We start from the raw sequence: 15,999 nt of genomic DNA on the forward strand, positions 1-15,999 counted from the left end.
CATGTCTTTCACGAGGAGTAAGCAACCTATTGTGTTCCCCTACACAGTGTGCGGTAATTTGTTGGCGAGAGTATCTGAGGTTAGGGATTTGGGTGTGATCTTTGATAGTAGACTCACTTTCATCCCGCACGTTGATCAGTTAGTGCTTTCTGTCTCGAAGGTTTATGGTTTCATAATACGCAACTGCAGATATTTTACTCACACATCAACCTTTTTGTGCCTTTTCAATGCATTAATAAGTAGCAGGTTGGACTATGGCTCTGTAGCTTGGAATCCCATCTACAATTGTCACAGACAGCGCATTGAATCAATTCAGAAGCGTTTCCTGAAGTACCTTGTTTGGAGGGAGGATGGTGTCTACCCAGTGAGAGGTTCAGAGTATGGCTTGCTTTTGAACAGATTTGGAGTCTCCTCTTTGGAGGTTAGACGAAAAGTACTGGCGGTGAAATTTTTGTACAATGTAGTGAATGACATAACGGATTGTCCATCGTTACTAGCTATGGTCAACTTCATAGTGAGAAGGCAGAATTCGAGATCACAAGAACTTTTTTACTTGCGTACTCCCAGGACTAATCTTCTCCTGCAATCTCCGATTGAGTTTATGTACCGGACCTTCAATACGATCTCTGCGGTTTGTGATATTAATTTTGACACTTTACCATGTATTATTGAAGTACTTTTATGCAGTTTGGAGTGTGAACAGTAGCCTGAGTTTTCTTTGTTACCATCGAGTGGTGTAATGATCGGTTGTGAGTTTTTTTTTTTTCTGGGTTCAGTTCATATTGCTTTGATGTTCAATTTTTATTCATTTCCTGTAATTGGGTTCTTCCTGTAGGAAATAAATGGCTTATTATTATTTTCGTTACAATGTCACCATATAAACAGACTCTTGTGTAACCATGAATGAGAGAATTCAATCCATAAGAATCCAAAATATCATACAATAACTTCCCAGTTCCATTCTCCCTGCATCGATCTATATTTAAATCTCCAGCAACGATCAAATAGTCGTATTCAAGAGTGGCTTTACCAATTAAGATTGAGAATTGGTCAAGAAAAATATTAATATCTGAATGCGGCGTTCTATATATACAAATAATACAAACACGCTCACGAAAAGACACACAAGAGCATTCCAAGGTAAACTCATATGACATTTTATTTAAGTAATATATAGGCTTACACTGGTTAACCAAATCAGATCGAGCCAGCACCGCAGATTCACCATCTCTTGTTCCTCGGCAGAAAGAGCTAATGGTACCATAACCCTCCAATTGCAAAAGAGCATCCAGACTTCCATCAATGTGGTGTTCACTTAAGCAGACGAATTCAGGCTGGTGTGTGCTCAGAAAAGCTTCTACTAAGTTCCGTTTTTTAACTGAGAGTCCCTGTATATTCCAGTTCATCAGACTCCACTCCTGACTACCATCAGTAGTCTCATTCATCGATCTTTTGAATTCTGTTTGGCCGCTCCAAAAAACTTGAACCTTCGTATAAGTACTCCAGCTGGCCAGTTTTCTGACTTAGGCCCGTAAGATTAATGACAGTTTAAACCAAAAATGAGGGTTTAAACTTTGGATAACGATTATTTCTTAAGATCAAACATAGTTAATCCATCGAGGATGGTTTAAACTATCGATTAGTTTAAACCTTCGGGACGGTAGGTTTAAACCATCAAAAATGGATTAAACCCTATATATTCTATGAAATTATTTTCTACCCGCTTCTTTGAAGTTTTTTGAAGTTTCTTGTTTGATTTGATTCAAGAAATTGTGTTTGCGTTGTCGGTTAGAGAATTATTGAACATGGAATTGCAATATGATAGTGATTCGGATTCAGATATTGAAATCTTGCACCAGTTGAATGATTTCAGAAGGTATTATGATAGACCATATATTATCCGTGATCGAGAAAATCATTGGGATAAATGGGATGATATCGAATTCATTCGTCGGTTTCGAGTCTCCAAAACTTCTGCAAGAACAATCTTGAGTGAGATTGAGGAAAAAATAAGCCACCCTACCTCAAGGTGAGAAATCAATATTCAATTTCATATTTTGTCTCACTTGCAATCCACCTTCTGAATTGCTATTTTCAAAAGCAATTCCTTATTCTCACTTCGAAATTTGCCTGTCGTTAAGTGGTAAATATAGATATTTTCAGAAACGAAGCACTGAATGCTATGGATCAACTTCTTCTGGCTCTACGTTTTTATGCCACTGGATCTATACAACAAGCAATAGGCGACTTCACTGGAGTTCATCAAACTACAGCAGGCAGGGCTATCAAGAGGGTCACTGAAGCAATTGCAGCTAAAAGCAATACTTTCGTAAAACTTAATCTCCCACCCAGACAACAGCAATTGAACCATAACGGCTTTTACAGTATAGCCAGATTTCCTAGGGTGTATGGTGCTCTCGATTGTACACATGTTCGCATACAGTCACCAGGAGTACATAATGCTGAACATTTCAGAAACAGAAAGGGATATTTTTCTCTAAATGTCCAAGCAATGTGTGGGTCAAATCTACAATTTTTAGATGTTGTGGCTAGATGGCCAGGTGCAAGTCATGACAGCACAATCTTCCACAATAGTAGATTATGTGCTATATTCGAATCAGGAAATATGGGACATAATATAATTCTTGGTGATTCTGGATATCCACTTAAAGATTATTTATTGACACCATTAGCTAACCCTTCAACAAGAGCAGAAAGGTTATATAATGAATCCCACATTCGAACAAGAAATTGTATTGAGAGATGTTTTGGAATTTGGAAGAGGCGTTTCCCTGTATTATCTCTCGGAATGAAAGTGAAGATAGAGTTGGTTCAAGACATTATTGTGGCTTGTGCAATATTGCATAATTTGTGTATAGATAATTGTGATGATGTTCCATCTTTGGACACTCATGTTGAGGAATTGATAGATTTAACAAGTTTAGTTTCAAATATTAGAAATGAGAATACTATGACTAGCAATCTGAAAAGGCAAATGCTTATAAACAGCTATTTCAATTCATTGTGCTTGTAGGGTTCATATTATAAATGATGTATGTCCTCTAATGAGAAATTAGTTGCAAATATTCATATTCAACACAAATCTTGTATTAAACTTCAAATACTAACCGTTGATTCTGCATTTATTTATAACTCAAAAAATTAGCTTAACTAACAGAAAAAGTGAAAAAAATTTATTGGTTCAAAAGTTTTTTTTTTGCAAGAACATCGAGCCTCAATATTTCGCTAATCAATTCATGCTGAATTGCCTCCTGCCTCGCCTTTTCACGAAGATTTTGCACCCTCAGCTCATGCTCTATCGTCATCTGCTCCATTTTGAGCTTTTCATTTTTTATTTGGGCTTCCACTAATTTCTGTTTTTTGACGGACAAGTTCCCATATTCTTCCATCGTTTTATTGAAACTGAGGGGATTTTTCCTGAGAGCTGAGGACCTTTTTCTTTTCAATAAAAATCTATCGCTCGTTGTTGACTGCGAATGCGGTGTTTGGGCCACCGTTGCTGCCACTAACGGTGTCTGGGCCATTGTTGAACTCTCGGTGACTGTCGGTGCCTTAGCCACTGCTGCTGTCTGGGCCATTGTCGGTGACTGGCCTATGGGTTCTTCCCCATGGTTCCTCAACATCTCATTTTCATAATGCGAATTTTCAATTACTGCTTGCATAAGAATCAAATTTGGATTCTGTGTATCCTCCTTATCTGGTTCGATAACTCCAGACCAATCTGAGCAGTTACGGCTCGGCAACCCTACCATACTAGGACCTGCCAAAGCCATAATCGCTTCCTCTTCTTGGGTAAATTTTATATGTTCAGATGGTCCTCCTCCTGTTGCATACAATCTACGCCGGTTTTCAGCATGCTTTTTTTTAATGTTTTTTTCATATTCTCATATTTAGCCCTCAAGGTTTTTCCACTTCTAAAGCATACACCAGAGATGCTGTTGAATTCTTCAGCAAGTTTGCTCCATGTTTCCTCTTTCAACTGGTTATTCACCACATTTGTTTGTTTATTTTCCAAAATGTCACAATATTTTTGGACCAAAGTGGTCAAAAGATCCTTTTTTGAATCTGAGAAGTTTGGAACTCTCTTTTGACTCATTTTCACTCAACACTTTATTCACAGCACTTTACAAACTTTTGAATTTCAAATTTGACCTCACACCTCAATGATACAACAATAATAATGTTGATACAAAGATTACAGCAAAACACTATTAATAAATAAACTGATCGCTGCAGTCTGACAGAAGCACTGAACCAAATATCAACACAGAAAACTAAAAAATGAAAACCAATGAGTCACAATTAGTTCTAATAGACAACTATTTTGACAACTGCGCAGGATTAGTTAATCTTTTCTCATTTTGAACTTGATCTTAACACGATGGTTTAAACCATAGATTAACTTTAATCGGAGATTTCTTAATCGGAAGTTTAAACTACGATTGATCTTACGGGCCTTATATAGACATTCCAATAATTTTATATCAGCACCAACTCTAAAAGCTATACTGCTTGCATCGTCTCGACAAGGTAGTTTTTCAACGTGAAAATTTTCACCTTCTAATTTATTTTTCAGGTGAGTCTCGATTTGAGTAGCCTTGGCATCCTTATCTACTCTACCTACATATAGCCAAACGCGTTTCGGGGCACTGCAGAAAGTAACATTATTGCTGTCACTTCCAGTTACTTCATTTTTCTTCTTTTGAGCTTGGGTGGCTGCAGCAGCTGGTGTTATCTCCCCACTCAGTCTTCCTTTTTTCTTAGTTTGCTTTATATTATTGCGGTTTAATATATTAATGGGTTCAAAAATTGTAATATATATTTAGCAAAATTTTGACAGGGGGATCCGAGTGAACTTACTATTGGTCTCAAAGGAATAAGAGGTTTATGTATTTTAGGTAGGCCGTATAAATGTGGGGGTTTGCTATAAGATGGTGTGATAAATTTCTTTTGAGCATATGTGAATTTTTTGGAATTTTTTGAAATAATTTTCTTCACTTTATTCTCTGCGACAGAAGTTGGATCTTTCTTGATTTTGGAATATTTATCGGTATCATCGACAATTTCTAAAAGTTGGTGGTCAAAATATTTTCTATTTCTTTCTTTTCATTATCCTTTTTTCCCCTTTTTCACATCTAAATCCGGACACATTATTGTATAATGTTTCCTCGAACAAACTATACATTTCACAAATGCTCTGCATTGTTTACAAGTATGATATTGTTTTAGGTAAACGAAACGACCTTTCTTTTCTTACACAATATTTTCTCTCTCATTCAAAGGTAAAGCTTTGAGCTTTGAGACAATCATGACTCCAGTGAGATTTTGTACAGGAGAGATAATATGGAACTTTCTTACCCACTTTTTCTGCGTCTTTCGAACCTGCTGAATACAATGCTGAAACTGTGTATATATAATCCACTGTCACTGTTTTATCGACAGGTTCATTGTAGAAACTGTGCCAGATTTATTCGTTTTTCTGATTATACTTCGCTTCGTAAGAAATCTAATAAAAATGACAGATTATCAGAACCACAAATACTTTTCCCTATGACATTTGGATTAGAAACGTTGTTCACTTTATTTGCACTGCGATATCTTTCCAATGCTTTCAATGTATCGTTCGGTAATGCAGACTCTATCAAAGGATACAACATTGCCGCATATTTTTCCTTTGTTACCCCTAGAAATTCCAATGTCCTAAGTTGTGTTTCTAGCTCATCATAAAGATTGGAAAGTGACATACTTGTATTGTCCATTACTTGTTTGAGAATTAACTCAGCAATTCTCTCACATTCACCTCTATAAGAAATTCACGTTTTGCAAACTTTGCCTTCATCTGATCGATAGCTATCGTATAATTCGCTCCTGATGAAGGAAAACTCTCCACTAGCCTCCTTGCTGCTGAATCAATTTCTGTTGCCAGAGTTGCCTGTAGTAGGTACTGAAATTTGTCTTCGGAATCGATTTCCTTGTCTTCATGTATTTTTCGAAACTGTCCCCAAAATCCTATTCAATTATTGACATTTCCGTCGAATTCTTTCATTTCAATTTTTGGAACCCGGAATGTTCTCTTGTTATTTTAGCTGTTGCATTCTTGCGATGTTTTTCGATCGAATGACTTCTTCAACTCTGTTTCAGACGAATTTCTTTCGAAAAATTCTACTTTGTTGAATTACTCTTCTAAATCTCCCTCTTCAGTTTCATGTGATAATAACATACCTCTATTGTTTTCATCTGAAGAGAATAATCGGTCACCCTTGTTTTCTAATTGCCTTAAAAGGGATAACACGTCGTCTTTGCTTCGTTCTTTGTCGCTTATTTTCAGGTCTATTTCTGCACATATTTTCTTGAAGTGTTTTCTTATTATTTCTTGTTCTTCCTTGAAACTCTCCATTATCAAGGTCACCATATGTTATATTTTCACTTATGTAGCTTTCGAAAACTTAGAATTGAACAACTTATTAGTTTTCCAAAAGTGTTCCTAAAGTTAATGACTTTGGCCTTGCGGCTTTCATACTCCTCTCCAGAGGAAAATTCACTTATCCCAGATATCTCAGATATCAAAAGGATTAAGCTCTGTTGGAGCCCTTTCCAGGTTTTCGGGCTCGTGGTGGTGGTGGTCGGGTCCGGGTCGCTCCTCGCCTCCCTGCCGTAGGTTGGATTCCTGCTCCACCCGCACTTCCTGTCGGCGCAGACGGTGTTCCTCTGCATTCCCCATGTACTTGCGTACAGTTCTCGCCGTTCCGAGCAGTATCGCCTTCTGCATGACTCTATAGATATTTTCGTCCAATTGAAGTTTCCTCAAGTTCTCCAGTAGTTTCTTCGGTATCAGGCCTGAAGATGAAATGACAATAGGGACGGTCTTGATATCTTTCAGCTTCCACTGTGTTCTGGTTTGTTCCTCGAGATCTCTGTATTTTGAAATTTTTTCAGTGTGCCTATCTAGAAGATTGTTATTATTACGATATAACGACAGCTATCGTCCGCCACTGAGGCATCCTTGGCTATATATTTCATATAATTTCTTGTTGGAATCACCTGATCCTGGATGGCGAGCATGAAGCCCTCTGTCTCAGGAAACAACCTTCCGGAAGTCAACCAGTAGTTCGACGCAGATATGTCGACGTAATCATGGTTGACCTCGTTCTGGTGCCTTCCATGCAGAGGTTTGCCAATCAATTTTTGCATTTTACTTTCTGCAGAGTGTTCGACGGTTCCCAAGTGATCCTGTTGTAGCTTTAACGGTGTAGAACTATCAGCAACACAAACTACTCGATGGAGTTCTGACAAAGCAGCCTTGCTCAGGAAATATTTTCGAAGTCCTTCAATTTCCTTGGACATACTGTTAGAGTCTTTACCTGTAAATAATTGGTTTATATCCGGTCGAAGGTCGAAAATATGGTCAAAAATGAAAAATCTGTCATCAGTCGTCAAATATAATTTTTCAATATGTTTTTTTTTTTTTTTGAAAACCTTGGAAACATCAAATGGCTACTTTACAATTGAAAATAAATAACACCTTATAAAATTCTATGAAAAATATAACAATTCTCCCACCCAGTAATTGACTTGGGAAATGACAATTACTTCTTAACATCCAAAACAATAAGTTTTGCAACATGTCTTCGATAAATGGTGTGGTTGGAGTTTCTAACATCCACTGTTCTTATTTTCCCATCCTTTGCTGGGTAGACGTTGATAACAACAGCCTTCTGCCATAAATTCCTAGGTCCATCTGGATCCACCATTATAACAACGTCACCCAGTTGTATGCTTCTTTCTCCATTGTCTCTATACCATTTACTGCTTCTGACTAACGTAGGTAAATATTCTCTTGACCATTTTGACCAAAACATATCAGCTAACCTTTGTGCAGCTCTCCAAGAAGACATCAAATTTAAGTCTTTTTCTACAGTTTCGGTGAATGATGGTGAAATATTGGATGGTCCAATCAAGAAATGATTGGGAGTCAAACTTTCTGCATCGTCCGAATCAAGTGATACATGAGTCAATGGCCTGGAGTTGAGAATGCTTTCACATTCTAAAAGTACTGTCCGGAGTACATGTTCTGGCGGATATCTGCATTTCAAAATTTCTTTCATTATTTTCTTGATACTTTGTATTAATCTCTCCCAGCTCCCACCCGTATGTGGTGCTAGAGGGGGGTTGAAGAAAAACTTGATTTTTCTCATCACAGTGAAATCCAAAATTTCTTTTTTCTCAATTTTCTTGAATTCTTCGGTAATTTCCTTCTCAGCACTCTTAAAACAAGAACCATTGTCACAATACATTTCATCTGGAAAGCCTCTCCGACAGCCGAATTGTCGAAGAACATTGATGAAGGAATTGGTTGTCAGGTCATGAGCTATTTCTAAATGTACAGCACGAGTCGTCATGCATGTGAAAATAGCTCCGTACCTTTTCTCCCGGCTTCTTTTTACTGTGACTTCCAGCGGCCCAAAATAGTCAATACCTGTTTTGATGAAGGCTCTGATAGTCGGTTGAATACGGCATTCTGGTAGTAGACCCATAACTGGAATTCTTGGGGTTGCACGTCGAATTTTGCAAAGCTGGCAACTATTCCAAATGCTTTTGACGGTTTGTCTCAACCTCAAAATCCAAAATTTTTGTCGCAAATTGTTAATCACTATTTCTTGTCCATGATGGTGAACATCTTCGTGATATTTTTGGACTATAAGCTTCGTAATTTTGTGTTGTGGATCCAAAATGATAGGTTTCCTTGTCTGTACATTCAATTCGGATTTTTCTAATCTCCCAGCGAGTCTCAAAAGTCCATCTTGTTCCGACAAAAAACAATTTAGTGTTCGAAGTCTGCTACTCGATGAGAAGGGTTCACCTTGCATCAATGCATTTATTTCTTCCATGAAAGATTCCTCCTGTACTTTTCTGAAAAGAAGGTTTTCAGCTTTGTTGATCTCTTCAACCGAAAGTTCTCCTTTTCCTGTACACCGTCTCTTCATAATGTCGATAAATCTCAAGACATAAGAAGTAGTTCGAAGCAATCTTTGCCATTTCGAAAATCTTAGAGCATCAGGTGTAGACAAAATTGTTTTGGTTGAAATAATGAGAACATTACCGAACTTTTCTTCCAAAGTGTCTGGGTCTATTCCGAAGTTCTCAGTTTCTACCTCTCTTGGCCAATCTTCAGGATTTCTCCGCAGAAAATCAGGACCGTTCATCCATCGCTGACTGTCCCAAGAAATCTTTCTTTCTGTGGCATCATCAGCTACATTCTCTTTCGAACATATGTATCTCCACTCGGCGATATTAGTGATGTCCTGAATTTCTCCCAACCTTTGAGCGACGAATACTTTGAATCGCCGTGCCTCTGATCTTATCCAATGTAAAACTGTTGTTGAATCGGTCCAATAGAAAACAGAAGATATGTTCAAGTTCATTTCTTTTTTTAAATAATTTCCTAAACGTGCACCCATCAAAGCTCCTTGCAGTTCCAGTCTGGGAATTGATAGGGGTCGTAACGGAGCTACTCTAGTCTTAACGGTGACAAAGTTGGTTTGGATTGCTTGTTCTTCTTGAACCCTTATATAGGCAACTGCTGCATAACAGTTCTCAGAGGCGTCACAAAATACATGTAATTGAATATTACTCTTATGACGATTCAACGAGAAGTATTGTCTTGGAATTTTGAATTTATAAATATTCTTCAAATCTGAGAACCACATTTGCCATTGATTTTCGAGAGTATGGGTAATTTCATCGTCCCACCCAATTTTGCTTCTCCAAATATTTTGCAAAATAATTTTGCCTTGAACGATGAAATTTGCCAAGAATCCCAAAGGATCAAAAACTGACATAACAATTTTCAAAATGTCCCTTTTTGTTGGTCTTCTGCGGTTATCCAAAATATCTCGATCGATCTTATTGAATTTTGTCTGAAAACAGAATGTGTCTTCTACAGGATTCCAATACACACCCAAAATTCTTTCCACCATGTCCTTATTATTACTATCCAATTTCTTATGACCTTGTGCTACAAGATCCATGTCCACGTCCTCAAGAATTCTGTCATCATTGGCAATCCAGTTGCATATAACGAAGCCACCTTGTCCATGAACGTAGATTACGTCTCTTACCAATTTCTTGGCATCTTCCAACTCATCTGCGTTTCCCAAATAGTCATCCATATAATGATGACGTATAATAGCTTCTGAAGCCTCAGGAAAGGTTTCTGCAAAATCTCTGGCATTCCTATTTTTGGCCTCTTGAGCCAGACACGGTCCGCAGGATGAGCCAAAAAATACAACCATGATTTCATAGACATCAGGTTCTACGTTTCTATTCATGCCTCTCCAGAGTATTCTTTGTGCATAACAATCTTCTTTTCTTACTCTGACCTGAAGGAACATCTCTTTTATGTCCGCTGTGGAAGCATATTGCTTTATCCTGAAGTTCAGAAGTATTGTTTGTAGAGAATTGTAAAGGTCTGGTCCGGTCAACAAACAATCATTAAGACTTATACTCTTTGCCGATGCGTCGAAAACGATTCTCAATTTATTGGGCTTATTTGGATTGATTACACCGAAGTGAGGCAGATACCAAATTTTATTTGATTCTTCTTCAATTTCGCTCTTTGATAGTCGTCTTATGTATTTCTTTTCTTCCATTTCTTCAAATTTTTTAGTGTACATTTCTGCATAATCTTTGTCTTTATCCATTTTCCGTTCGACACAGCGAAGTCGTCTGAAGGCATTCGCTTTACTTTCTGGTAATACTAAGTCTTCTTTTTTCCATAGTAGTCCTGTCTCATACCTTTTTCCCACTCTTCTCATTGTAGTATCCAAAGTCCTCTGTGCTCTTCGATCTAGAGGTGATGGAGCCAATTCCTGAGAATTTTCAATTTTCTCTAGACTCCATTGTTCTTTGACAAGATCGTGAAGAACATTTAAGTCATCTTTTTCTCTGAAAATGTCGAAAGATTGAATATGACACACTGAATTTGGATTTTTCTCGCCGTATTTCAAATTTCCGTGAAGTACCCAACCTAAAAGCGTTTTGCTCACTGCTGGTCCGTTCCAGGGTCCAGCAACTAATTTTCTATTGACAAGAAGCGGCAAATTGTCCTGCCCAATAATTATTTTGGGTTGGGCATTCGTCATTTCAATCACTTTGTCATTAATATAGGGATAATTTTTTCGCAAATTGTTCACATCTACAGTTTGGTGGGGTAAAGATAATTTTGTTGTACGAACACGACGTAACTGGAATTTTGATCCGTTATTTTTCCCTTTGATTGTGAAGCTCACTATCCTAGAATCATTATCATGATGAGTAATATCTTCGTTTGTCCATTGCAAACACAGTGATTGCTTTGGACCATTCAAATCTAAAGAGTTTGCAAATTCTTCATCAATTAGAGTGATTGTAGAAGCATCATCCAATAAAACGTATGTTTCGACCTCTTTACCATTGTGACACAAAATAACTGGTAGAACTTTCATGAGTGCATTCATGCTATCAGAAACACGGCAATTAGTTTCAGCGGCATTACTATTTTGTGGAACTAAATTGTTTTCTCTCGACTGATTGTGCAAAAGTTTATGGTGTGGTCTTTTGCAGTCTTTGATGCCGCATATTTGTTTCTTTCGACATTGTCGGATATTATGAAAAGGTGCCAGACAAGAAAAACATATTTTCTTTTCAGTTATAAGAGACCATCGAGCATCCACTGACAAATTTTTGAATTTTTCACATGAACTCAATGGATGAATTTCTCTATTACAACAAAAACATCTTTTGTTCGAAATTTTATCTGAAGTTGTCAAAGTGACATCTCGATTCAACTTGTACTTTTGCTGTTTGTCAAACTTAGGAACATGAATTTGTGCTATTGCATTTGCTTTTTCGTCCAACCAATTCGATAATTCGATCAATTTAATATCAACTTTGATTTTAGCAATATGTTCAATCCATAAAAGTTTGTAAGAGATAGGCAGTTTATTCAAAATTTCTGTGATCAACATTGGATTGCGTAAATGATCGTTTTCTTCCAAACATTGTACCGTAGCTACAAAATTCTTGATCTCATCGGAAAACTCAACAAAAAACTCCAATTTCTCTTCTTTGATTGGTGAAAATCTTCTGATTTTGTCTAGCAGCATCGAAATAATATATTCTGCGCGTCCAAATCTAGTTTCAAGTAAGTCCAAAACTTTATTCACATTCTTAGGTAATATGAGTAAAGATTGTACCACGCTTCTAGCATTTCCCTTTAAACATTTCTGTAAACGAAACTGATTTTCTTCATCGGAGAATCCACAAACTCTTGAGGTATTTCTGTACTGGTAAATGAAGTTTGGCCAGTCAAGAGGATTTCCATCAAATATCGGTAATTCTTTCGGCAGAGATTGTCTTGTCATGATCTTAGTTATTTGTGGAAGAGTAATTGGGTTTTCATCTCGAGAGGTGGAAGAAGTAGATAGATTTCTGTCAAAACTGTAATCTCTTACCTTCTCTTCAGCTTTCATTTTATCCGTTTTACCTTTGACAGTCCTGTACTTATCTTGTTCTCTCCCAATCGAATATGGGTCCTGTCCGTGATTCCATGGAAGGCGCCCGTCCATCCATTCTTCCATGTTGGGCTCCAATGACTCATGTATCGATTCGGAATTATCATCTTGCTTAGAACTGGACTCGCTCGTCCCTTCACTTTCCTCAATTTCGGTCAGCTTCAGCGCTAATTGTAGGTCTAACATTTCTTGCTCTAATTTTTTCTTTTGTATAGCAGTTTCGATTTCGGCTCGTCTTTTCCTTGATGCTATACTGCTCTGACTTATTTTTGACTTGGATTTCGTGACTTTCACATGATTCATCTCTTGGTCTTCCACGTCTTTTGCTGAATATCCTTTTCTTTCTACTTTGTCGCATTTTAATTCACCTTCACTTGCGGCAGCTCGTCTCACTGCTTCTTTAGCTTGAAGTCGTTTGCTTCGTCTCAAATTATCTGACTTCGTATCCATAATTTGTCTACCGTAGTGCTGGTTGTTTCAAAAAGTTCGAAGGACCAATGTTAGAGTCTTTACCTGTAAATAATTGGTTTATATCCGGTCGAAGGTCCAATGTTAGAGTCTTTACCTGTAAATAATTGGTTTATATCCGGTCGAAGGTCGAAAATATGGTCAAAAATGAAAAATCTGTCATCAGTCGTCAAATATATTTTTTCAATAGGTTTTTTTTTTTTTGAAAACCTTGGAAACATCAAATCTATCAAATCTATCAACTTTACAATTGAAAATTAATAACACCTTATAAAATTCTATGAAAAATATAACACATACGGTTGGACAAATCAACAATTCCTCTACCCCCAAGATGTCGTGGCAGCTCTGTCCGTTCTATTGAGCTTTTGGGGTGATGTTTATTGTGTTTAGTCAGCATCGTCCTTATTTTTCTCTGTAAGGCTGCTAAATCGGTGGTCGTCCAAGAGATGATAGCGAATGAATAGCTCAGCGCCGAGCAAGCGTAGGTGTTAATCGCTTTTATGAGATTCTTGCTGTTAAGACCAGTTATCATTATCCTTCTCAATCTTCGGGTGAACTCCTCCGTTAATTCTTTCTTCATCTGGGTGTGATTGATTTTTCTTGCCTGTGTTATGCCTTGATACTTGTACGTGTCTCCTTCCTTCAATGCTTCAATTTCTGCACCTTCCTTGAGTTTGAACGTACCATCCTCTATTTTCCCTCTCGTTATGTTCAGTAGTCGACATTTTTCTAATCCTAACTTCATTTTGATGTCTTTCGAGAATCCTTCCACAATTTTCAGCATCTGTTGCATTTGTTTTTTGGTAGATGCGAAGAGTTTCAAATCGTCCATGTAAAGAAGATGATTCAGTTTCATCATAGTTCTACTGCCGCTCTTGATGGAAAATCCGTAGTCCGTAGAATTCAATCTATGAGACAAGGGATTCAGGGCCATGCAGAACCACAGAGGGCTCAGCGAGTCTCCTTGGAAAATTCCGCGTCTTATTGGAATAGGTCCTTCTGTAATGGAGCAATCTGCTGCTTTCATTTGAAGACTAGTGCGCCAGGTTGACATGGCGTTTTTCAGGAACTTAACAATATTGGGATCCACCTTGTAAATCTTCAGGATCGTCAAGAGCCATTCGTGGGGTATAGAATCGAATGCTTTTTTGTAGTCTATGTACGCAGCGTAAAGATTCCTACGCTTGGAGAACGCTTGATTGCAGATAACTGAATCAATTATTAGCTGTTCTTTGCACCCTCGGCTGTCTTTGGTGCATCCTTTCTGTTGCATGGCGATGATGTTATTCCTTTCGCAATGGTTGTGAATTCGATTTGAAATGCACGATGTGATTAATTTGTACATCGTTGGAAGACATATGATTGGTCGGTATTTGGATGGGTCTTCTGTATTCCTTTGGTCTTTAGGTAACAGGTACGTTGTGCCATGTGTAAGGAATACTGGCATTCTTTCAGGATTTTCAATGACATCATTTATTGCGGAGGTCAATTTGTCATGCATGATCCAAAGTTTCTTGATCCAGAAGTTCTGTAATCCATCAGGCCCAGGTGCTTTCCAGTTGTGTAGTCCTCTGATAGCTGATTTTACTTCTTCAATTGTGATCTTGTCATGCTGCATCGGCTCATATTTTATAGCTTCAGATTTTTTATCTTCAATCCATCCGGTATCTCCATTGAACTGAGGTTTCGTTGATAATTGTTCGGTCCAGAATTGTTCTATGGCTTCCTTTGGTGGTAACTTTCCATTTTCTACATCAGACGATGTGAGTGACCGGTAGAAAGTTTCTTCCGACTTTTCGAATGAATTATTGTCTCTTTTTCAGTTATAATTGCTTTTATATCTCCTTAGGCGTTCTGCATACAGACTTAACTTTTGCTTCAGAGTGTCGAGGCAGTGGTGAGCTGTAGCATTCTCCGTCTCTCGTTCTGTGTGTGTTCTGTTTCTATCCGTGATTTCTTTGGCAACTTTCACAACCTTTCTTCCGCAATTCCCGTTCATGTACTCCGTCAGTCGTCCAATGTCTCTTCTTAGTCTCTCTGTTTTCTAAAGTTAATTATTATTATTATTATTATTAGATTGATTTTCACGGAACGTTGAGGAAAGCAGTTGGTCAAAAAACTACATTCAACTAATGCCAAAGTTTCGTAGATATATTTCTACTTCTTCAGGGCTACAAAAGAGAAATTTACAGAGATTAAATATGGCACAAATATATCTGGTATAAAAATTGAATAATAGATTGAAAACAATGGTTACAAAATAAACACATATAAAAATTGGTGAAAAAATCGTACAATTGAAACCACATAATAAAATTACACTTATTCTATTTATTTTCTTTCCTTTCTATTTGGATTCAAAGTCAAAAAACTAGTGAAAAAAGGAGGATGTAGGACCATGGCAACGACCCAGCAGGAAAAGGAATCTGAATTTGGAGAAAAACTTTGCACTACACAGGGAAAATTTAGAGGAAGAGATGGAAATATAAACTCGTCGAGGAATCAGCAGAAAAGAACAGCAAAAATGGAGAAAAATGGGAAAAAGGAAATATACAAGATTGGGACATGGAATGTGAGGGGAATTTCGGGAAAGGAGATAGAGCTTTGCGGTGAATTCGAGAATTCTATGTTGGATATGTTGGTGATAACTGAAACTAAAAAGAAGGGAAATGGAAAGATGGCAATAGATGATAGGTATACATTGGTATGGAGTGGTGTACATAAGGATGAAAGAGCTAGAGGCGGAGTAGGGTTCTTGATGAAAAGCGAGGTGGAAGAAAAGTACCTGAATAAATGGGAAGCAATTAATGAAAGAATAATGGTAGTTGAAATGAGTTATGGGGGGGTGGTGGAGACGATCATAGGTGTTTATGGACCAAATGAAGACGATAAAAAGGAGGAAAAGGATCATTTCTGGAATGAGTTAACTTTGGTAGTGGAAGAGGCTAGAGGAACG

The 15,999-nt window shown here is 37.6% G+C and overlaps 2 protein-coding genes across 2 annotated transcripts; one reads left to right on the plus strand and one right to left on the minus strand.

The window, feature by feature from the left end:
- Positions 1 to 1,526: 1,526 nt before the first annotated feature.
- On the plus strand, positions 1,527 to 2,813 carry LOC123311700. Its single transcript, XM_044895770.1, has 3 exons — positions 1,527 to 2,029; positions 2,164 to 2,452; positions 2,694 to 2,813. Exons 1-3 carry the CDS (start codon positions 1,806 to 1,808, stop codon positions 2,811 to 2,813), a joined length of 633 nt encoding a protein of 210 aa, XP_044751705.1. The 5' UTR covers positions 1,527 to 1,805.
- Positions 2,814 to 7,607: 4,794 nt separating this feature from the next.
- Positions 7,608 to 13,205, minus strand: LOC123311701. Its single transcript, XM_044895771.1, has 2 exons — positions 13,138 to 13,205; positions 7,608 to 13,085 (listed from the first exon to the last, which is right to left on the minus strand). Exon 2 carries the CDS (start codon positions 13,020 to 13,022, stop codon positions 7,608 to 7,610), a length of 5,415 nt encoding a protein of 1,804 aa, XP_044751706.1. The 5' UTR covers positions 13,023 to 13,085; positions 13,138 to 13,205.
- Between the last annotated feature and the right edge of the window lie 2,794 nt (positions 13,206 to 15,999).

Source organism: Coccinella septempunctata, chromosome 4 (assembly GCF_907165205.1).
Source record: "Coccinella septempunctata chromosome 4, icCocSept1.1, whole genome shotgun sequence".
Taxonomy (NCBI): domain Eukaryota; kingdom Metazoa; phylum Arthropoda; class Insecta; order Coleoptera; family Coccinellidae; genus Coccinella; species Coccinella septempunctata.

Coding starts and splice junctions, on each gene's coding strand:
- LOC123311701 (XM_044895771.1), bottom strand. CDS start 13,022: ATGGATACGAAGTCAGATAATTTGAGACGAAGCAAACGACTTCAAGCT.
- LOC123311700 (XM_044895770.1), top strand. CDS start 1,806: ATGGAATTGCAATATGATAGTGATTCGGATTCAGATATTGAAATCTTG. Junction 2,030..2,163: donor ATAAGCCACCCTACCTCAAG/GTGAGAAATCAA, acceptor AGATATTTTCAG/AAACGAAGCACTGAATGCTA. Junction 2,453..2,693: donor TTCGCATACAGTCACCAGGA/GTACATAATGCT, acceptor TGACACCATTAG/CTAACCCTTCAACAAGAGCA.